Below are 24,670 nucleotides of genomic sequence, written 5' to 3' on the forward strand. Positions count from 1 at the left end.
GTTAGAGTTAAGGCTGAACATGACACTGATCACTCACTTGTGGGTGATATTGGGCAGTCAGAACTGCCACCTTTACCACAGCTAACCAAATAGTTATGTATATCTGCCAATTCTGCTGTAAGGATGTTCAACCAGTTTGCAAGAAGCTCAAGTCAGACATTGGTCAGAGTGATATGATAGATCATGGTACCTGTTGTTCTGGAATGCAAGAACTAGTTGGTGATGTCTACATAACTGGTGTTGAGACTTCAAAAACACAAATGGAAGAACTAGAAGAAGAGCTTAAGAACTATATAGAGTGTTTCAGTCTATTCCCTCGGATTCAAATCCTCTTCAATGGTGGAAAAATCACAAGCAGAGATTTCCTAGATTAGCATAGATTGCTAAATCCTTATTATGCATCCCAGCAACAAGTGTCCCTTCTGAGAGGGTGTTCTCCATTGCTGGAGATCTAGTAAATGCACAACATTCAGCCCTAAAACCAAATCATGTTGATGCTCTTATCTTCTTGAAAAAAATATGAAGTTCGATCATGTGATTTTCAAGGCAGTTCAGTTTGAACAACACAGGGTAAAGTGACAACGAAGAGACCAATCTGCAGCTTCATGCATTTTATGTTTATCAAAAAGTAAACCACAAACTGTGAACTGTTCAGAAAAAGACTTAATTTGTAACTCTTTATTTCTGTGTTAGATTGCAACTACTGTACTGCACTTTATTCATTTTCTCTACTGTATTTAAATTATGTAATTAAATCATTTTAAGTAATTTTTTGCAGTTTGCATTCATTTTATTTCAATAAATTAACTGTAATCTGTAATTCTTTCTTAAATCAATATATTGCAATAATATTGCAATATTTCACTTAATATTTCAATATATCACAATATGATTTTGAATTCAATACCCACCCCTATTACCAGGGTGTTAATCTGTGGATGGATTAATTCTAAAGTATAATTAGATTTTTTCATTTTCGAGATGAGAATGAATACATTTGTATACCAAAAGGTGAAATTAATTTGGTTTCCAATCATACAAGGTTTTGTACTGGCCCTAAAGACATTATACCGGTAGGTGGGGACAGATAGGTCATGCTGAAGAGCCTGTTGTATTTGAGATAGGGTAGCAGTTCATCCATCAGAACATGGAGGTTTTCTGAATAGAAAATTATGATAGAAAATGCTGTCAGTGAAGGTCAAAATTTATCTATGTGTATAGTATCAATCATCTGCCCACATGATCCGTGATCTGATTTGTAACTAATCAAGCCAAAGTCAAGATTATTAGTTACTAACATCAAAAATCTTGCCAGAGTAAGACCCCCTTATCAGCTACCAAATCTGTGTTTTTTGTGACTTATTTTAAATCTAGGGCCTTTTGATATTTGTTGTTGAGGAATCTAACATGCAAAAGAAAAGTTAATTTACTGTTAAAAATAATTCCTATATCTGTAGTTGGTGTTTATTAGTAAGCTAACTTTTTGATCAATAGCAGACCAAAATATTGATGTATACTCAACAATCGTTTCCTGGATCCAAACACTGGACATGATGTGTGTTAAATTTTTAAAAGAGTGTCTGACAATGTAGACACTGATGTCCTCAGGATAGCTTTCAGAGAAGGTAGTATGTACATTGATTCTAAAATATCCATTCTTCTAAACAGTCTCATAAAGTTAGGTTGGTGACTGCTAATGCCTTGATTCAATACGTCACTCTGTAATGCCATACTTCTGTGCATTATCATAAGCTTCCTCCAAGGTTAGAAGGTGGGTAATATTTTTTTCTTTTTCTATGAAAGCTTTTCTATAGTTAAAAGTCTAAATTCACTTTGAAAGTATGATTGACGTTTGTTGCAAGCTGGATGAGTCTTTTTTATCATTCATTCACAGATTTTGTAAACACAGCTTGTCAGTAATATGGGATGATAGTTGAGAGGGTCAGAATGGTCTTTATCAATGCTGAGTTGCTTCCCTTGATAATAGTGAGGAGTTATACATTTTATTGAAAATGTTTAGGGGTATATTGAGAGCTTGATCAGGTAACTACTTCCGAATTGGACAGTTGATATCATTTGGTTACTGTGAACCATTATGGGATACATCTTATATTTTGGAGAGTGACATATTCATTCAGTCTTTAGTTAGTAGACTTAAAATCTGAAACGAGACTCTATTTTTTTGACATGGATGAAGGTTCCTGAGTAGTTCTCTGGTGATGGATATTTGGAGACTAGTGACCAATAAACACACTTTTAAGGTTTGGAAATACATCTCTCTTCGATTTAGCCAATGATTTTCTGTACATACCAATTTAAGAGAGAAGTGGGAGTTAACCCTAGAAATATATGATTTTCATGTTTTCCTCTTGCTCTCTAATGGTACATCAAGTGTCAGCTCTCTGTATGCGGTATACATTCACATTTTCAGCTGTTGGATTGGCATTGAAATCTCTAAGGTATCTTTTCCATTCCCTGATGGTGTTCTTTCCAAACCCTAGCTTGATGACATATTTAGGAAGCCCCAAAGTACTTCGCTATGTATCCTAAGCAGTATGCTGGAATACATTTTAATATAAATGAAAATGAGATTTATTCTAATGATTACCAATCAAATCAGACTCACAAAACTGAAAAGCATCCAATTAATCAATATCCATCACTGGCCTGGCTCATGGGCTCTAATAGGATTGCTTAAGTAAATATCAAAGGTCCTCACCAACAGAATGCTGGCAGTAGAGGAATTATCAATAAAAGATACTTTGGAAACCAATTATCATATCCCTAATTGATATATTTGCAGTCAAAAGTTTCTGGTGACTATTAAAGTTGTCACATAGAACAAAAGGTGCAGATAACTGTTAAATAAAATCACATCAATTAACTAGAATGGTTGGAGGAATATAAGTAGAGTGAAGTGTAAGAGTTGTGTATGGACTCAGTACTGGCTATAGCCTCCAGTGCAGTATACTGATTAATCTGGATATGACATGTTTATGATGTTATGGGCGTACCTCCAGTGGTTTTATCAGTAATGTTGTTATCGGTTATGATTTTTAAGATTGACTCTATCATTTGTTTTTCAGAAAGGTTTCTTGAAGGCAGACAGAGAGTAGGTCATGATCTTTAAGTAAAAGCAGTATTGTTTTTCAATCTGCAGTAATTTCATTATTTTGTGGTGTCAGGCAATGACGGCAGTGGTAAATGTGCATGACAGGTTTCCCTTGCAAGGTATAAGAGTCTCTCTAGCTCCCATATTTTCAAGACTTCCAATCTTATTGAAGAGTTTGATAGGATCATCAGGTGATTTTAGAAGTCTAGTAGATTCTTCAATTCACTTTCTGTTCAGTTTTTGTATCCATTGATACTGGGCCAGCTGTTTGCTGCTCTTCATCTACACTTGTTGGGTTACTTGTTTGTCACACTGTTACACAGGCCACTGAATCCAGCTGTTTGCTGCTCTTCATCTACACTTGTTGGGTTACTTGTTTGTCACACTGTTACAGTAGCCACTGAATCCAGCAGTTTGCTGTGCATTCTGTGGATCAGACCTAACCAATTTATTGTTTAAGCTGTGTTGGAATTCATATTTTTCACATTCTTACAGTGATTTTCTGCTTTCTTCTCAGACTGTGTAACTGCTGGCACAAATTTTGAAGGTATCAAGACAGTAAACTTGCTCATGCCTTTTGACCAGGTAATGTCTGTTTTGGGTAGAGACAGAATTTATGGAAGGTTTCTACACCCTGTAAGCCATGTTCATGAGGGATTTTCAAGCAGAGATATTGTAAGCTTTAAAATCATACAGTGCCTGTGATCAGAGATTTCCCGTACGAAATAATTAGGCGGATTCCACCTGGAACTTAAGCAGACTCCAGGCGGAATCTGCCTAAAATGTTAAAAATCTGGTTAATACAAAGGCGGACATGGAAAATTTGAGAAATCAAAGATAAATCCATCTAGAGTCCGTCTAACTCTAAGATGGACTTTTGTCAAATTCCTGCTATAAATACATCTTTAAGCATAATTTTGGACTTGGTTTATTTTCCACCCACCATCTAGGTGGAATTAGGAACTGGCATTTGTTATATGAAAGGAGGATTTTGGACTTAGTTTATTTTCTAACCAACATCTAGGTGGAATGAAGAACTTAGTCATTTACATCAGTTAAATAAGGCATAATTAGAACTTGGCTTTTGTGTGTCTGTAAAGTTAAATGACTGAAAATATTATATTTTGTGATTGTAATATCACTGACAGTTCAATAAAAAGTATCAATAAGATATAATAACATTTATTGTTTCTTGTACAATTTGAATGATTTTCAGCAGCATTTATATTTCCTGTTTCTGATAGCTGTAATTTTATTGTTTATTTTTGGCACAATTTATAACTTCTTTCCACAGCTTTCCTTGTTAAATTTCTTTTTCAAATTTGTTGTTGTTGTTGTTGTATTTTTGTTTAACTTCAGTTGGATTTAACTGCCCTCAAACAAGTTTTCATCTTGTTTTCCGTTTTAAAGCATAATTTTGCTTTTCTCCTGACCTGAATTTCCTCGATATGGACCCATTTTTTAAAATCGTCTCCGAAACTTTTTTTTAAATATGGCTCTATCTGGTCCCATTCCACAACGAGCTTTCAAATAAGTACTTGTTCCATTTATTGTTTAACAGAGGATCGATGTATAAAGCTTTCTGATTGGTCAAATTTTTTTAACTGCCCAATGAATCGTCGCGTAACAGAAACTGATGGAAGAGCATGTTTGCAAAACGTGGCGATTCGAATTTTCGAGTGGGGCGAGAGACTGAATAACTATTTGAAAAACGTGAAGCAATGAGAATACCCTGAACGCAAATTTGATGGGAACATAATTGGTCAATCTGTATGAAAACTGAATGCCAGGACAAGCATTTTGCTTTTGTGCCATAAAGAGCTTTACAGTAACGGCTAACGTGCTAAATAGGACAAGGAATTGAATCAGGAATCAGGACAATTTTGAAGTTATACAACTCCAAACTGATTAACTTCAGGATTTAAGGAGGGACAACGTGTATATCACTGGTGGGAATTGTTGCCAGATATCCATGTCTATCAAAGATAGTCATATCTTTGCGGAATATTCTTGGCTGAAAAGTAGAATCTACTTTCAATCTCGTGAGACATTATTGTGTATATTATCAAAATATTCTTGGTGTGTTTGAATTCAGTGTAAAATAAGAGTAATTATATCATGATAAACATTTGTCATGGCTGCTTATGGAACAAGGACTAATTCGAGAGACCACAACAGCATCATAGTTTGTGCAATCAAAAATCCAGTCTACAGTACAAGTGACATAAGGCAGGCTCCTAGCTTTTCTTCTTCTCTTAATCAAATTGTCTCAAATGGATGCTTTTCTGTAATTTTGCATTATTTTCACGGCTGAATTTTTCAATGCAGATTAATATTTTATATTTTATATATGTTTAGGTGTTCACAGATGCCTGTGCATATGCTCCAGGCTTGATACTTTGATTTTTAAAACCACTTAATTATTTAGTGTCAGATACTTCATATCATGTTGTATATGCTGTATATGTTGTACAGCACAGATAGAAGGCCTCAAGGTAGATTACTTCTGTAACTAATTTAATTACCTTCTCTAAATAAAGTCATTATTACTATTATTATTTTTATTATTATTAACTCCCATTTCTCTTGCCTTGGATGTCATATAATTACATCATCAGTATAACTGTTTTCATGCACACTTAAATATCACCTTGGTTAATAAAGTCCTGTTTAATTCATATCCATTATTTCTTTGAAACCTGCTGAAATGTTTGAAACACTTTAAAAAAAACTTAAGTAATATACTGTATAATGATCAAAATTGTAGTGATAATCTTACAAAAGTTTTAGTAATTTTTTTTGTGAAACTTCACAAATATTTCAAAGAAATTTGAGTGAGACCTCAACATAATTTCAGTGAAAGTTTGGTCAAAATATGTGTGAAATCTCCCCAAGCTTTAATGTGAAATGAAAAATACTTAAGTGATGCCATGTTGGATTAGATTTTGTATGCAAGAAAGAAAATGGCATTGCCCCTTAGGACAAGAAAAACCTAAATCTTATTTGATAATGTCTGTCAAAATAAAATGTATGATCCATTTTAAATATTACTGTGAATATTTATCATTGATTCCCAATAATGTCTAAAAATCATCAGGCAGTTTAATAGAAATCTGAAGTATATTTTTTATGGTTTAGGCAGAAATTGCTTTTAAAAAAACCTGTCTGAAATCCACCTTGACATTTTCATTATTGGATAGGGTTTCTGCAGGTATTTCCATGTAATTAGGCAGAAGTAAAGATTCCGCCTAGTAACAGTAATTTGCATATTTTGAGCTATATTCCACCCTGAATCTGCCTAAAAGTGTTAATAAGGGGAATCTATGCTAAATAAGCAGAATAAACAGATCCACCTAGTAGAAGGAATAAACAAATTCCACCTAGTAGGCAGAATAAACAAATTCCGCCTAGTAGGCGAAATAAACAAATTCCGCCTAGTAATAGACGGACTAATTTACATATTTCGGGCTGTATTCCACCCTGAACCCACCTAAAATTTATAATAAGTGGAATCTAGGCTTTAAGTGAAATCCGCTTTAAAATTCCACCTGGAATCTGGTTAAAGTCAGGGCAGAAGTTTTCGTACAGGTTACACAGATATTGTAAGCTTTTAAATCACACAGTGCCTATACATGAGTTCAGAGATAACTTGAGCAAAACAGATTATCAGTGGGATTTACAGGTACAAACTTCAGATAACTGACCTAAAAAAATTTTTGCGGGGGCGGGGGGGGCGATTTTCTTTGCATTTGTCAATTCCCCAGCCAGATCCTGATGAACTTTTGCAATGACAAAATTACATAATTTAATATGGAAAACTATAATATGGCTTTCTTAACCTAGATAACACAATAGACACATGTGATGAGGTAATTTATGCTGAAACATAATGCAATGGAAAGTCTGAATCATACATGAATCCATTCAGTCACAAATGTTCCATCTCCTTACCTCTCACTGTTTGATATGAAGAATCACTTGTAGCAAACTCATCTTCAAAATCCTGAAAGAGAAAAAAAACGTGTGACATCAAATGTTCTTCAGACATGCAGAAATGACAATAAAACCCTCACTGAGCTTTAACTAAACCTGCATTTCACAAACACAGACGATTTGACCATACCAGTTCAATGGATAAAGACAATACAATGATATCTTTATTTGGCATCTCTACAATCTTGGATTTTATATGGTTTTATGTATGATCACCCAAACATGATCCAATAATTACATGATTTTTTTTCACCAAAAAAATCAACTTGATCCCAAACCTAAGAATTCTTTATAACCCATTAGTTCATTATTATTTCACCAACATGAAGCAAATATTTTTTAATGTTTAACTGTCATCAATGGCATAATTTTGTAGCACATTATAAAAGACACTCCAGCCATCATCTAACTGATTATTTTCATCCTACAAGAAAAATTTATTTCTAACATTTCAAAATTGTTTTGAAGTGTCTTTCATTTTCCAATGTGTACACATTATATACAGCAATATTATTATGAATCATGGAACACATAAAACTCCAAGGCAATCCTATAAACAGTGAACGTCTTAACAAGTCATGACGAACTGAATTTTATTATAAGCTAAATTTTTTCTCCGTTAATTTTACATTCTCAGAATCATGCAGTATTTACATGCTTTAGCTTTTGGTTTATTTTGTTTGTGGATGAATTAAACAAGCTGTTTTGTCCATTTCAAAGTAGAGATAATAAAGTTAACGATGTGGACAAGTTCATTGAGTCACAAATTAAACTTCCCAACAAGCAAAGGAATGAACTTGATATTTGCAATGTCAACAACAAATGTGAGAGATGCAGTAATTGAAAATACCATTCTGATCATTTAAACAGTTATTTTGGAGAAATATTCACAACTTTTTGCAAATAGAATGGTTCAGACTATGACTAACAGAATGGTTCAGACAATGACCAATAGAATGGTTCAGACAATGACCAGTGCAAATAGAACGGTAAAGACTATGACCAATATAATGGTTCAGACTATGACCAGTGCTAATATAATGGTTCAGACTATGACCAGTGCTAATAGAATGGTTCAGACTATGACCAATAGAATGGTTCAGACAATGACCAGTGCAAATAGAATGGTAAAGACTATGACCAATATAATGGTTCAGACTATGACCAGTGCTAATAGAATGGTTCAGACTATGACCAATAGAATGGTTCAGACAATGACCAGTGCAAATAAAAAGGTAAAGACTATGACCAATATAATGGTTCAGACTATGACCAGTGCTAATATAATGGTTCAGACTATGACCAGTGCTAATAGAATGGTTCAGACTATGACCAATAGAATGGTTCAGACAATGACCAGTGCAAATAGAATGGTAAAGACTATGACCAATATAATGGTTCAGACTATGACCACTGCTAATAGAATGTTTCAGACTATGACCAACAGAATGGTTAAGATGATGACCAGTGCAAATAGAATGGTTCAGACTATGACCAGTGCTCTCTATGGTCTATAAAAATAGAAAAAGAAAGGCATATTGAGGCAAAGGGTGATCACATATCTATCAGGGATGTACCATTTTGTCAGTCAAAACATTAAATTTGAAAAGAAAAAAAAGAACTGATAGTTTAGGTAGGACACTAAAAGCATCAGAGTTAATAAGACGAGACATTGAACAAGTCTTATTTCCACTGGCTAAATGACTGTCACACAAATGCTGCTTTGCAATTTTCCCTTTTAACTATTCCGATACAGCATGACCTCACTATAACATGATGGTCGGGGCCCATAGAACCTAACCATGTTATAGACTGAACCATGTTATAGACCAAGCTATGTTATAACCAGATCAGTTAGCTGAAGAAAATGATCATGATGCATTTACCTAAAATATGGTGGTGGGGTAATAAAAGCAGGCATACAAATATGTGCTTTTGTTTAAATGAGGACACGCTAGTCTGAAAAAAAGTTGTATATTGACAACTTACATTTGTGTAGTACAATCCATAATCTGATAAGTACTGTACATGTATATAATTAATTCATGAATTTGAGTATAGATCACATGGTATAAACTTCATGTATGACTCACATCCCGTCAGAAAACACAAATAACACATAAAAAATTTGGAAGTCCTTGTTTGATCCATATCTGATTGTCACTATAGTTGATGCCAGCAGCACATGGTTATAGTTGTTCATGTGCTACATAGCCTAGATTTTGGTCAGCTGGAGACAGCTATCATTATGCATCTAAAATTTAATAATATCATCTACAATTCATTCGGTCCACTAAACCAAACCAATATATTGAGCACTTCTGGTGCAATTATCCTGAGAAGATTTACAATTAAAGTTCATGTTCACAATGTAAAAGGCCGGAAAACATGAAACAATTGCCTGCATGTCCCAAAATTCTGTCCCATTCATCTGCAGAATGTATAAAAACAGGATAACTAAAACTGTATATCTCTAAGTCAAGCAGTTTTTGCATAACTGTATTAACAAGGTTTTCACTCAAACAGTCTGTGTTTAAATAATGCAAAAAATAATAAATAAAAATCAAAACTAGTCATGAGATGACATAACAAATATTGTCACATTTTATGACCCATCCCACTCCCCCCTCCCTTCAGGTTCCATTCAGGATTCCAAGCTTCGTCTGACATCTAATCATGTTACTAAAGCATCATGCCAGTTGTGATCACACTCCCTCACATCATGCTTGTTGTGATCACACTCCCTCACATCATGCTTGTTGTGATCACACTCCCTCACATCATGCCAGTTGTGATCACACTCCCTCACATCATGTTTGCTGTGATCACACTCCCTCACATCATGCCAGTTGTGATCACACTCCTTCACATCATGCTTGTTGTTATCACACTCCCTCACATCATGCTTGTTGTGATCACACTCCCTCGCATCATGCTTGTTGTGATCACACTCCCTCACATCATGCTTGTTGTGATCACACTCCCTCACATCATGCCAGTTGTGATCACACTCCTTCACATCATGCTTGTTGTTATCACACTCCCTCACATCATGCTTGTTGTGATCACACTCCCTCACATCATGCTTGTTGTGATCACACTCCCTCACATCATGCTTGTTGTGATCACACTCCCTCACATCATGCCAGCTGTGATCACACTCCTTCACATCATTTCAGTTGAGATCATACTCCCTCACATCATGCCAGTTGTGATCACACTCCCTCACATCATGCCAGTTGTGATGATCACACTCCTGCACATCATGCCAGTTGTGATCACACTCACTCACATCAAGTGAGTTTTGATTACACTCTCTTATTTGGTACAGATGAAGCATGAGGTTACTAGGAGGGTATTACCCATGAAAATGTTACCTTTGATCCTTGTGTCACCTCCACTCGGTCTGCATCTAGGATCAGATACCTTCTTTTGCATGCATTCATCATGACATAATTTGAAACATAATTACCTTCCCTATTTGTGTGTAGATTGACTGCATGTCACTAGTAACAGACAAATATCTGGATGACGGGTCCAGTGTATGGGCACATGGATGAATAAATATGTCCTATTCCAATATATATGCAAAAGTGTAGACAATCAAGGAGATCATATAAATACAAGTTTGATGATGTCAACCAAATTTATTTTGTCTACTTTAAGTTGTTTATGTGTAACCATGCCACAATGTATTCAGTACAGATTAAAGCTAGTACGAACATGCAGATGTACAGTTGGATTGTAACAAACTAATATGTGTACAGTTGGATTGTAAGAAACTAATATGTCCATTCATCCTGTCATCAATGGAAAATAAAAATAATCTACATCATTCATAAATATTGACGTACAGTTTTTCAGATATACAAAATAAACCCATTTTATTAACATACATACCTTTTATATTTAATATTATTTTCTCTTAGGTGTAAACTTACATGAATTATTCTTCTCCAGTGGCTTCCTTCATTAAAGATGACAATGTCAAGCTTTCTAAGACTGGAGGTAGGGTTATCTTTAACAAAGTTTTTAACACACATGTGAATTGCATTTGCTGAGTGCTTGGATGGGTATTTATGGTCTCCTGTCCCCAGGGCTGGGAAGGCAATGGATTGCATCCCATACTTGTGAGCGAGTCTCAGACATGAATCAATAAATGTACCCAACTCCTGAAATATTCATTAAACAAAAGATTATTTATAATAGATAACTTATTATATATATATATATATAGAGAGAGAGAGAGAGAGAGACAGAGAGAGACAGAGAGAGAGAGAGAGACAGAGAGAGAGAGAGACAGAGAGAGAGAGAGAAAGAGCTTGAGTTACAAATGTACACCAAACAGAAACAGAATGGAGAGTGCTATCCCTGGCTTTGACAGGAGAATGCTTGATAATACAAGGCAGAATCGGGGCCCGAGTGGCCGAGTGGTCTAAAGCGCTCTCCGTTACGGATCACTGCCATCTCACCTCTGTCTGCATGGGTTCGAGTCTAGGATTTGACCAATGTGGGTATGTGAGAAAGCTTGCCAGTAGCTTCTCGTGGGTTGGTGGTTCTTCCAGGGGTTTTCCCAGGTTCTTCCTCCACCATTAATACTGGCCGCCATACATAGACTATTGTGTGCTGAAAAACGGCGTTAAACCCCACAACAACAATAAGAAGGCAGAATCAACATTTAATATAAATAATACTATCATACAGGTTAGAAAATCTCTGTAGTGTACAAATTAAAAATTCTTCAAAGTTTCTTTGAAGTCGGATTTTACTGTATATATAGAATGCAAAGCATGATCATTTCATTTGTGGGAAAAGTGTAATTCATATTTTAAGCCAATTCGGGAAGCAATTAACCATCAACAAAATTTCAGAACTGCTGGTTGACAGAGATTTACTTTGTGAAGCATGCCAGCAACTCCCCCCCACCACCAAAAAAAATAAAACATTGGGGAAATGTGTGGTTATTAATTCTTTGCACATACGGCAAATAACAGACTGACATATGCCAACTCGGATTCAAAGAATCCAGCAGAGAAGTTTGAACACCAGAATTAAGTCCCTAGTGAGTGTAGTGATGAACACTAATGACACTTCCATAACCTTCAAACCCCTTTTGAACCCTATTGAATTTATATTTGAACTGTAGCTATTGTAACATTGTGTGACAATATTAAAATAGGGGAAATTTGGGGCATGCAGAAATTGGAGGCTGTGCTTGTGAGTTTATTTAAGTCACCAGCCCTGGGCCTGTGCCTAGAACAAATTTCTTTGAGCACTGGTCTGGCATTAAAAAAATGTTGGCAAATGTACCTAATTGTTTCTGACACATGGTAGTTAGAATTCTTAGCACAAAAACAACAACATTGTTTCAAACCTATTATTGTAGATATAGCAGTCCTTCTTTACCACGAAACATTGTCAAAGTGTATTTCAAAGTGTGATGTAATTGCTATATTTATATATCTGTGATTGCACCTCCTCCAGGAATCAGAAGGGAAAGGTTCAAAAGTCATACCATCTGTGCAGATGACCACAAGATGGGGAACCAATGTACCAGGCTTGGTTAACTTCCATTTGCAGTTTACGAGGTGGTAATGAGCAGACTGATGGATGGACTGATCCAAGGTATTCCAATACTACCCAAAACAATATGGGGATAATAATGATGACAAAAAATATTCCTAATGCAAACATAAGTAAAAGTCAAATTCTAAAAAATGTTCACTTCTAAAACAGTCTAAATTTCTTAAAAATCAAGACCTTGAACCAATCATCAATAAACCTCCTGATAGCTTACCAAACGTATATACACCTTCTAGAAACTTTTATGGTGAAAAGACCATTTCAACATGTTTACATATCTTAAAGTACATTCTACTGTACAATCATGGACAAAAGTTGCCCATGTAATATGTTATTTACAAATGACCCTTACAATCTACAATCATGGACAAAAGTTAAACACATAATACAGATATACATAACAAATGTGTTATCATTATTAAGTTGATGACATTACTGTCTTAGCGACATTGTTGTCTTCTAAGTCATCTATGTAGATGCGGTGGCAAATGGCAGATGAATCCATTCTTGAACTGTGACTGTTCTGGTAGCCTAATTGGTTAGAGAATCCACCTGGGATGCAGGAGGTCACAGGTTCACAAGTCCAGCCAAGTCATACTAATGACTTATAAAAATGATACTTGCAGCTGCATCACTTGGCACTCAGCATTAAGAGGTTAGTGTTAGGACTGGTCAGCCAGGTATCAGGATAAAGTGACTGGGTGGGTCATTATGCTACTTGTCTGCGGCATGATGCCCCAGTGCTAGATATTACTATAAACTGCCACACTGCAGACATCGTAGCGATATGACTGAAAAATTGTTAACATAAAAGTATAAATCCAAATCACACCCACACTCAAACAGTAAGGGAATATAAAATTATAAGCAAAGTAGGAAAATCCTTTATATAGAGGAAGCTGAATTTTATGCTGTTTGTGAACATACAGCACTTGCTAAATCTGTAATCAGTATATGGATGAACATTTTTAGTGATTTTTGGGAGACTGTTAAAGATGATCAATGAAACTGTAGGTCATCTGTTTAGAATGAAATCATACTTGATTCCATGAAAGTACATGTATATGCGAAGAAAGGCATATATATATTACTGTCCAAGAGATAGCAGATAATTATGTTACTTCGTGCTGAAGTGTAAAGGAAACTCTGACCAGGAACCAGTAATGCATAAGGTTTAACTTCCCAATGGCAAGCCAGATTTATGGGTAAAGAAAAAATGGGTTAAGGTTAAGGATCTGCAAGGAATTATTACACAGATGCAAAGTAGAAGGCTGCAATTTCTTAAATATCATGTGATTAAACATAGATAAAACACTCTGAACCTGAGAGTAATAAACAATGCAATGGACTGAAGCTAACAGTTGCATACAAAAGCAAGTCTTTCCAAATTTGGTGGAAAGGTTATCTGAAATATGTTCATTGACACACGGAATAAGTTTGAAGCACATAATACCCAGGAAAACCAGTAAATGGACATCATTTTGCCACAGTAATCATGTATAATTTACATGAAGTATCTGAATAAAGTGTCAAGATCTACTGAGGGGTAACTTTGTTTGCACCAGAATAATACCTCCCCCACCATGCACACACACATGCAAGTTTGTAATAAAAAGCCTACCCCAACAATTGGCATTGAAACCCTAAATCACCCACCTTACAGCCAAGATTTAGCTTCTTACAACTTCTAGCATTTTACAGGGTTATAAGGAACCAATACAAAAGCTGATATGAAATAAAGGATTCAATCACTGGGTCACTGTTATGTATATCTATATTTCTTGTAACTTCTGGTACAAAATCTTTACCTAATTTTTGTAAATTTTATTCATGGCTGTAGACTGTACAGAATATCTTTAGTTTGATTTTGCCCATGTGACTTGGGTCTGTTATGAGTGTAAAATTACATAGGATCTATAAATAGGTGCTTATGTATGTGTTGACAATTATTAATAATAATCTTAATAATAAGACTTAATGACAACTTTAGGGAAATTTCTCATTGGCTAATGGGGTTTGGATGGTTCTAGAAGAATTCAATAACTTCCCATTGGTTGGGCTTGGTCATTATGAATAGGCAAGTTTGATATAAATTGAGTAGTCAGATCTGTCATGTGGGGTATGTTGTTGAAATACAGTTGTAATAGAAGGTGTATATAAGAAGAGAACTGAGCAATCAGATTCATTCCTATTTTGGAGTCATTCTTATTTCTGAGCTCCTACTGCAAAGTCTGCAGCTATGTTTTATGTTGTAATTAGATATTATATGAAGGTAGAAACATTTGTTTAGACCAGGGGTCGGCAACCTAAGGCATGCGTGCCATAGGTGGCACGTCAAGAGGTTTTTTGTGGCATGCAAAGGGCAGCCAAAAATCTCAATTTTAACAGTGTTACTCTTTTACTGGTGGCACGTGCTCGTTCATTTTGTAATTAATCCAGAAAAAAAGTGGCACACTATGTAAAAAAGGTTGCCGACCCTTGATTTAGACTATTCTGAGTTCTGAAAAATGCAATCTTGATGTCAAAGTTCTTAGACCAGTACAATTCTGGCTTTGAAATTTATTCAAAACTTTTCATTCTTTGTGTCTTTCCTAGAACTTTATCAGGATTATTTTGGATTCATTTCATAATTCTTTAAGTTCCTCTCACATTTTCATTTATAACAATATAATTAAATTATTTGTTAAGTTTTACAACACTTGTTTGTTTTGCTTCTTTCTGTTACATAGTTTATGACCACAGATTTGTAACAGTCACAAGATAGAAAAAATACACGAAGTCAGAAACAAATTACTTTTAGAAGGATTACTAAAACTGATGAAAATAGTTAAGTAACTTTATCTTTACAGTGTTTGTTCAAGATGTTTTTATCAGCCCTCATATCCCTATTATATCCAAATTTGTTCCTTAACAAAGGTATGTTATAGCAGGATTATCATGTTACAGAAAGAAACAAATAACGTCTTGCCTGTATGATTTGTAGTAATGGCTGAACAAAAAAACTTTCTAAGAATGAATCAGTGCCAGTGACACCACCATAACTTCACATGTGGAAAGGTGTTATACAGTTTCATTGCTACTTGTTAATTGGGTCACCTTTATTTAGTAATAAAAATATACTATGGTCTGACTCTACATCCCCGTTTGTTTGTACCCCCCTACCGATTTCAAAAACGAGAACGTTTAATGTGATAAAAAGTGCACAGAACTAAGTCAATTAAATCATTGATTTTTAATTTCTAATCTGACTGTGACCAGAATGGCAGTAATGATGGTATCCCCTGCACCATTTCATGCTTAACAGACTTTCCATACTAACACGACGCCATATTGCGTACACTATAGGCTAGTTTATTTCCATCAGACAACATAATGACGTAGTTCATCCTGTTGGTAACTGCTGAATAATTGCATAAATTACATAACGTTGAGAATTTGGAATTATATCCCTCTGCATATATGAACATAGAAATTAAACCGCTTGTTAAATCCACATGAAAAGCAAATTTGCAGTTGTCATTATTTTCCTTTGCTTGATTCGACATTGTAGATATCGGAAGCAGATGACTTATGTATGTACATCTGTAGTCATGATACACCCCTTTGCTAAAAATAGACTTATCCAGAAACTGGAAATGGATCCAAGAATATCTGTCTATTACACTGAAAACTTCTGTTAAAAAACATGAAACACACATAAGATGACGGTGTGAGGGCCACTCTACTCAGAGTCAGGTTAGAAACTATAAATCAATGAATGAAACTGACTAAGTTCCTTGCACTTTTTATCACATTAAAGGTTTCCATTATTTAAATCGGTAGGGGGGTACAAAAAAACCGGTTTGTATTATCAGACTATAGTATCTAACATTAGATGTGGAAGATATATCAAGACAGTCAAAAACCTTTTTATCTGACGTTTCATCCCATTGTGGCAGAGCTCCATGGTAGACTTTCTTACATTGCAGTTTGTATCCATTAGTTACAGCCACCTCTCCATGCTGGATGCCATTAGGGTACTTCTTATCACATTGTTTTTGAAGCATGAACCCTGCATTTGTCAGGAGAGAACTGGACAGACTGCCTTTCTTCAGCTTCAGATCTAATGGTCCAATGCTTACCAACACATCTGCCTAAAAATCAATGGAAAACAAGAAGAGTCTGAAAATCCATATGAATGCAGTTCTTTACAAACTGATACTCTTCAATTTTGAAAGACAATTTTACTTTGCACAGGCATAAAAATGTAGGACTTAAACTTTGTTGCAGCAATTTGCATATTGCTCTGCTTTACAGTTAAACATTCAACAAAAATAAAGAGTACCATATTGTCATTTCATAAGAGCTGACCTATTTAGCTATTTAGTGTATAAATTAAAAGACATTTTAACAATGCAAGGCCTTTAGAAAAAGCTATCATGAAGCTAAATGATCTATCATTTCTTTCTCAACAGATCATGAAAATGATCAAATGTGGATATTTACCAGTAAAAAGGGAAATGGTAAAAGCTATCTATTGCATGAATGTACTTTGCATCAAAGTTTAATTCTTTGCATCACTGTCCTATTGACCCCTACACTGTACTAATTAATTATGCAGGAGCCATTAACATCAGTTTGTTTCATTATCATATAACTTGAGACAAAACTTTACATGACTCCCCAGCATCATATACACTCAGTGTCCAACATATTTCATATGCACGGTTTATATTATCATTGCATGTGGCTAGACCCTCAAAGCTGCAAACTAGGTAAGCAACTTGCATTACATATGAAATTCTATGAACCACAATACACAATTTTTGTATCATCCAACATGGCAAGTAGTTGACTCAAATGGAAGTAAACTTCAATGTCACAAATTTAGGTTTAATATAATGAAATACATATATGCAACAATAATGGTCAAAATAAAGTTTCCCTTTAATACAATGATCTTAAATGCTACCACCCTGTGAATGTAACAACTATATTGGATCAACCCTTTCCTGGAATAACAAGTAAATATATATTCAATCCATCATCAGAATTTATAAAATAATAGTATTGTTATTTTAAAGAATATTCATGCTTTTAAAAGTAAGGCTAGATCCTGGTATTATTAATGCATGTTTCTGAGATAGGCAAACATATTCTTCTGCTTTAACTTTCCTAAATATTCCCAAATTTTGTTATCATATATCTTCTTAAAATTCATCTTGGCACATTTTGTGATAAATGATAACCTATGACTTACAAAAATTTAGTAGAGTTCTAAAAATATCACCATATGGAACCATTTTATTTAATATTAATGTCAGAGGAATATGTTTGCAAAATTTGCACACTCAGCAAAAGCCAAGTCACTCATATTTATGAAAGGGCCAAATAGCAGTTTCTGATTGATCAACTTCTTTTCTCGACATCATAGCAAAATTATTTATGAAAGGGCCAAAAAGCAGTTTTTGATTGGTCAACTGCCTCTATTGATATCATAGCAAAATTATTTATAAAAGGGCCAAATAGCAGTTTCTAATTGGTCAACTGTCTCTGTTGACAATGTAGTAAATTATTGATACTGTAAAAGCTGTATTAACCAACTATCTGCTATTGGGAAGTGAGAAAAAAGGTCTATAAATATAGACAGTTGTTTAATAGGGCTTTGTTGGAAAATAGTTTTGGAAAAGGGAATCTAATAGTTTTTTTAACAGATTTTGTTTTAGCAAATTAGGAAATGGGCTTTTCTAAAATGGCTGATTGTATGACCTTTAAAACAGGTATGACTGGAGTAATTTTCATTCACAAGTGAAAGAAAATTACTCCAATCAAAACTGCATTATGCAAGTAATGTTCTTAACTGCATATCTAACTTTTTAGAAACATCAGATTAAAAAATATTATTGATCTTCTTGATACAATAGGATACAAGAAAAGCTCATCACATCAATTGGTTTAGCAATACGTTTAAAGCACAAGGCTCAGATTCAAGGAAAGTTTCCCAGACCTACATGATTTAAATGACTGCATCTCTGAGATTGAAATTGTCATGCAAGGAGAAGAAAAATAAACATACTTGAAACATGTCAGGATGACTGTAAGTAGTATCATTATGGGGATTTTCTATTTTTGTTCCGGTTCTATAGGTCAAAGTCTTCTATCATCCATGACTTTTCCCTTGAATTAAATGTAAGTGCATAATTTACTCAAGTGCACGCAATCCCATGGTGAGTCCACACACAGGTGCCCACGTGCAAAGTTACTACACTAGGTGCCACAGCCAGGCCAATACACTTATGCAGGTACCTGCCCCTGTAATTATGATAGGAGCAGAAAAATCATTAGAAAAACCAAAACTTCAACAACCAGACAACCAACTACCATATTTGCCAGCCCATATGCTGATGCAGAATATAAGTCAAGTCAGCAAATTTGGCAAACTTTCCATCCTTCATCCATATATAAGTTGATGCTGAGTATAAGATGAGGCCACATCAATACCTTGGACTGTCTTTTTCACTTCGTTGCACACAGCATCGCGAATTTTATCATCTCTGTAATGCAGTAACCTTTCTGGTCAGTATCATTAAATGTAACTAAAAGTACCTGATTTATTTCACACAAAGTATTTAAAATGAATTATTTACTTTTAGCTACATATAATGATGCTGACCATAACATTTGGTGAATTACAGATAGCATCAAATTCATGATGCTGTGAGGAATTAAGCTATAATAACTTCCAGTTTCATAAATATTAAAAGTATCTCTTTATCCTATTTCATATTACCAGCAATAAGGAAATTGCATCATTAATGCTAAAATGCTTTTTTTAATTTTTTTTCTGCCCGAATACCCATACCGGCAAATATGGCTAAACTATCTGCGTTATTGTTGTTCACCAAAAATGTTTACTTCCGTGCTTGTTGTTGGAATTTCTTTTGATAGACTAGATGTTGTTTTATGCACAGAACAAACAGTGTCTTTTGGTTCAATTGTTTCTTGCATTTTCACTGTTTATGATCATGAGGTTGTGTGTTTCAGGTCAATGAGTACATCAACAAAATTCAATTCGCCATGGTGAAAACTTGTGCTGGGGATGCAAGCCATACTGAACGGTGTCAAGGGAAGAATAATGAGAGGGTTACAACTGTGTTCTTTGGTTGGTGGTTATTTGTCTGGTTATTGAAGGTTTGGTTGTCCTAAAAATGTTCAGTCCTTTGAATAATTACTTGGGTAGGTGTCTATTGCAGTGAATTGGCCTGGCTGTGGAACCTGTGCAATAACTTTGCTTGTTGGGAGGGGGCGACTCATTAAGAGTTCACATGCACTTGCATATTTATACACTTCTGTGTGATTCAAGAGTAAAGGACCTTTTGTAACAACATTTACAACTTTTGCCTCTAATCTACAGAAATCAATGGCACTGAGAAATGAATGCATGCAATAAATAAAAATGTACCCTCCAAGTTGCCAAGTTGCCCGGATATATCCTAATGGAAATGGTTCCCTCACTGTATACTTTTGTGAACCTTGACTTTGAGCTTTGTGAGGAGGAGATTCTAAATGGATTCTCTGAAAATCAATGAAAATAGATAATGCTTTCTAAAATGATATACAACAATACTCTGATACATTTTATCACCTGACACATATCAATTAGGACTTAGCACTCATTTTATACAGTGAAACTCTTGTATATCAAAACCTCATCAAAAAAAATACCTTTGAAACAGAATCACAGTCCTACTCACTAAAGAGCATGATTATCAAAGCTAAATAAATCTGATCACTCCTGCTTGAAGTAGCTGAATACCATCAATGGAACATAAATAAAAATGATGGTAATTTAGAAGGATGGCATAAGGCTTGAGGCTTAGAAATGATTCTTCATAAGAAAGTGTTCTTAGAAAAAAAATTAAACTTCCCTGAAAGATTCAAGATATTGTAACTCCATACTGATTTTTGATTCCTGATGACTTTTCAGTGAAAAGTTCATGTCACTAAAACCCAAGAACATAAGAAAATATTTGAGAAACTTTGACCATGTCTTTTTTCATCTGAGCAATGCTATATAATACTTTACAACTGGATTAAGTAGAATATGCATTATACTTGACTGATCTACTTCAATTATTTGCAAGTAACTTAGTCTAGGAGCATTTTCCTTTCATATTATTTGACTGTATTTGGTTATGCAAAGTTAAAATATCTGCTTGAAGATTATGGGCATAATATCAGTGGCAAACGTTCCCAACTGTTCCAGAAAATGCAGACACTTTTACCTCAAAATTATAAAGTATTTTGTGAAGTAGAGTAAAATGATGACTTGAGCACCGGGATCACTTACATAATATACTCCATTCCCATATATTCTTGTCTACAACCATCAAAATCTCAACACAACCATAAACTTGAACCAGCAACTTTGGCCCAAAACATTTCAAGTGTTTGAAATGTTATTGTATCTGGATAACCTATCTTGTATGTAAACAGACAGACTCTATATATTTTGAATAAGCATGCTGTTTGGAAAATGCCTTATTGACTAAAACCAAATTAATTTGTTGTTTTTTTTAAAAAAAATGCCAAGGCATAATCATTACCTAATATCTCATTACTGAGACTCTGCAACAATGCACTGTGCACCTCCATGGCAACAGACCATGCACTGTGCACCTCCATGGCAACAGAGTTGAGAAATGTCACAGTAATTGACAGTTAAAGTCAATGCAGAGAGTCTATGCAAGGAAATATTTATCCATTCAAGTGACTCAGAATGGAAATCCAAAATAAATATTATCTTTATGCTAATTATATGTTCAATGTTCCTAATATATTTAGCAAACAATAACCACTGTATTAAATATGCATGTCTTTAAAAAAATGATTTGTATTATTACTGAAGTAAAAGATATGTGCATTGTCAATGCAATTTAAGCAATGTAATCTACCACTTTTACGTTTTCATGGGATTTTACTTCTATGAATTTTTTAATTTTTACTTTATTTTTGAGAAATCTGGACTAACTTAAGTAACGAGTTCACATAAGCCACAGCTCTCAGGTTCTCTATGAAGGAAACATTACTCCAGTGATACATACACACATATTGTACAGGTGACATTAGAATTGCTAATAACAATTATAGAAATGTGAGATCATGGATGACATGTAACAAGCTACAGATGAATGATGATAAAACTGAGGCCATTCTGATCACAATACAAAGACTTTTTCAGTTGCATCCTTTACCTCAAACACTAAATATCAGTAACACCAACATTAAATTTACACAGTCAGTACAAAACCTAGGTCACTCTGTACAGTACTCTCACGCTGCACCAACATGTCATGAACATATGCAAGGTTGCATATCTTGAGCTGAGACACATCAGCTCCAATCGCAAATATCTTTCAGTTGATGCCACTAAAACACTTGTATGTTCATTAGTACTTTCAAGACTAGACTATTGTAACTCAATTATGTCTGGTTCATCTCAATATCTACTTCAGAAACTTCAAAAAGTTCAAAACACAGCTGCTCGGATCATACTTAGAGTACCACGATCAGAGCACACTTCCCCGCTGCTCTGTAACCTATACTGGCTATCCTTTCGATCCAGAATCAAACACAAAATTTGTTCTCTGTGCTATGTTTCACTGATGGACTCCAGTCCAACATACCTCTCTGACCTCACCCGTGTGTACACACCAGCAAGATACTTACGCTCCTCTTCTGACAATCATATACTCATTATTCCCACTACAAAAATGAAGTCATATGGACAATGTTCTTTTGCATACCTGGGCCCAGCAACGTGGAATGAATTGCCCACTGAACTTAGACACAAAGACACAGTGATCCCATTCAAGAGTGCTCCAAAACTCACTTATTTCGACTGCAAGAACAACTTACTTAAAGACCTAATAATGTTCCCTACCTTAAATATTTACAGCATGTTTTTATGTTTTCAAATTTAATGGTGTTTTGTTTTCTGTAATAATATCATTATATATGTTTTTATGTTATAGGTGTTGTCTAATGTTGTAAAGCACTTAGAGCTTCTAAAGATTAGGTACTATACAAAGTCCTCATTATTATTATTATTATATATATATATATATATATATATATATATATATATATATATGGAGAGAGAGAGAAAGAGAGAGAGAGATAGATGAATAAACATTTACAGCATGTGATTGTATCATGATTTGTAAGTGTGACTAATGAATTCTGAAAAGCAATTAATACATTGTACTTTAAACAAAGATAAGTAAAATATAATTCATCTTTCTAAAGAGATAACAATACCATTTTAGTTATCATTTTCTTAATATTAATTAATATGAAGTTCAAAAGATTGGATGCATGAATTGATATGTGATGTTGTATTGAATTAAACTATACCTTTGATAGTAAACTAGATTCATTTATTTGTATAGAAATTTTATTTAGCACTATTAGTATAAAGTACAATACACGGGATAAAGATACATTCTATATAAATCACAATTTTTTAAAGTACTGGCAACTACGTTTTCAGTGAAATAGTGTGAACTAGTTTGAAAATATTTTACTGTTAAACTGACAATGCAAGATAAACTGTTTTGCATTATTTAATTTGATTGGTATGTAGAACTAAGAATTTTGTTTCCTTTAGTGCTGTTTTCAACTGCTCAACATATTTTAAACAGTTGTAAATGTTATATATAGATCAAAGACAAAACAGAGTAACAGTCTGGTTTGAATAAGCCTGTCTTTTGGTCCAAATCAGTCAAGAATTTCGTCCCATTAAACCTGGTCTAAATCAGCCTGTACCCACCAATCCAAATAGCAAAGCCCTGGTTCTATGACTTGGTTGTCTTTGGAAAAGACACTTGGCACTCATTTTGAATAATCTGTTAAAAGTACATTTAAAAAGCAACCATCCAAGCTCTATCTGCAGTGATGCTGAATCTGAGGTTGATTTAGTTTATTTGCTTGAAAGAGACATGCACTATTATCCAAGATAAATGATGGTTCATTCCCAAAGATGAAAATTTTTAATGTGCTCATGTTTGTAAACCAAAATTACTTTTCCTGACCCTGCCAGAACAGTTATGCCATCGAATACTTAGGATATAGTTTTATCCAGAACATTTTGTGAAAATAACACGTGATATGTAGCTGTCAGTCTTTAAGAAGCCCACGCTAAGGACTTGTGCCACTCTCTCTCTCTTTATGCTGTAAATTTAATTTGCAGCATAGAAATTAACACATTGTAAATATATTTCAATACCTTATTAAGAATGGGTTTAACATTTGATGATGTTGGTGTATCACATATGCTAAAAAGATAACTACATTCTCTGGAGAGATCAGATCATGCATGTCTTTTGTTACAAATGCCTCTGGTATCCAGTATTTTGTCATGTCTGGACAAAATACACTCCAAAAATATGCTGTCAAATGAAGAATGCACATAAATTGAAAGAACTAAATATTCAGACACTAGGCCAATACACAAAAGGATTCAAAGCATTGGAGGACCTCAAACCTGCAGTACAAGTGGACATGTAAGCCACAAGATGGCACATTATAATAGAGAAAGTTCAAATATTCGAGAGATGGGTAGAATACATAACCATGCTGTTTCATGCTGAACATGGTGTTGTTGTAGGGTTTAATGCCATTTTTCAGCACACGAAAGGCTATACATGGTGGCCAGTATTAATGGTGGAGGAAGAACCCAGGAAAACCCCAGAAAGAACCACCGACCCACAAGAAACTACTGGCAAGCTTTCTCACATACCCACATTAGCCGAATCCTAAACTCGAACCCATGCAGACAGAGGTGAGATGGCAGTGATCTGTAACGGAGAGCACTTTAGACCACTCGGCCACACGGTGCCCCTGCTGAACATGGAGTTGTTGTTGTTGTAGGATTTAACACCATTTTTCAGCACATGATAGGCTATACATGGCAGCCAGTATTAATGGTGGATGAAGAACCTG

At 34.7% G+C, this 24,670-nt stretch overlaps 1 protein-coding gene across 2 annotated transcripts in view; it reads right to left on the reverse strand.

Annotated features, from left to right (window-relative positions):
- The window catches only part of LOC149797613 (uncharacterized), a 55,329-nt gene that overhangs the window by 24,125 nt on the left and 6,534 nt on the right, over window positions 1-24,670 (reverse strand). The window contains exons 6-10 of one of the 2 annotated variants that reach the window (XM_089962491.1): window positions 20,130-20,242; window positions 16,594-16,821; window positions 11,047-11,277; window positions 7,064-7,115; window positions 1,072-1,158 (exon numbers count right to left, since the gene is read on the reverse strand). In XM_089962491.1, coding sequence (XP_089818617.1) covers window positions 1,072-1,158; window positions 7,064-7,115; window positions 11,047-11,277; window positions 16,594-16,821; window positions 20,130-20,242 — 711 coding nt within the window. The remainder of the gene's footprint in view (window positions 1-1,071; window positions 1,159-7,063; window positions 7,116-11,046; window positions 11,278-16,593; window positions 16,822-20,129; window positions 20,243-24,670) is intronic. The other variant, XM_089962492.1, reaches the window with a different exon arrangement.

The sequence above is a fragment of the Sinohyriopsis cumingii genome, chromosome 6, assembly GCF_028554795.1.
Source record: "Sinohyriopsis cumingii isolate HCF-2022 chromosome 6, ASM2855479v2, whole genome shotgun sequence".
In the NCBI taxonomy this organism is placed as follows: Eukaryota; Metazoa; Mollusca; class Bivalvia; order Unionida; family Unionidae; genus Sinohyriopsis; species Sinohyriopsis cumingii.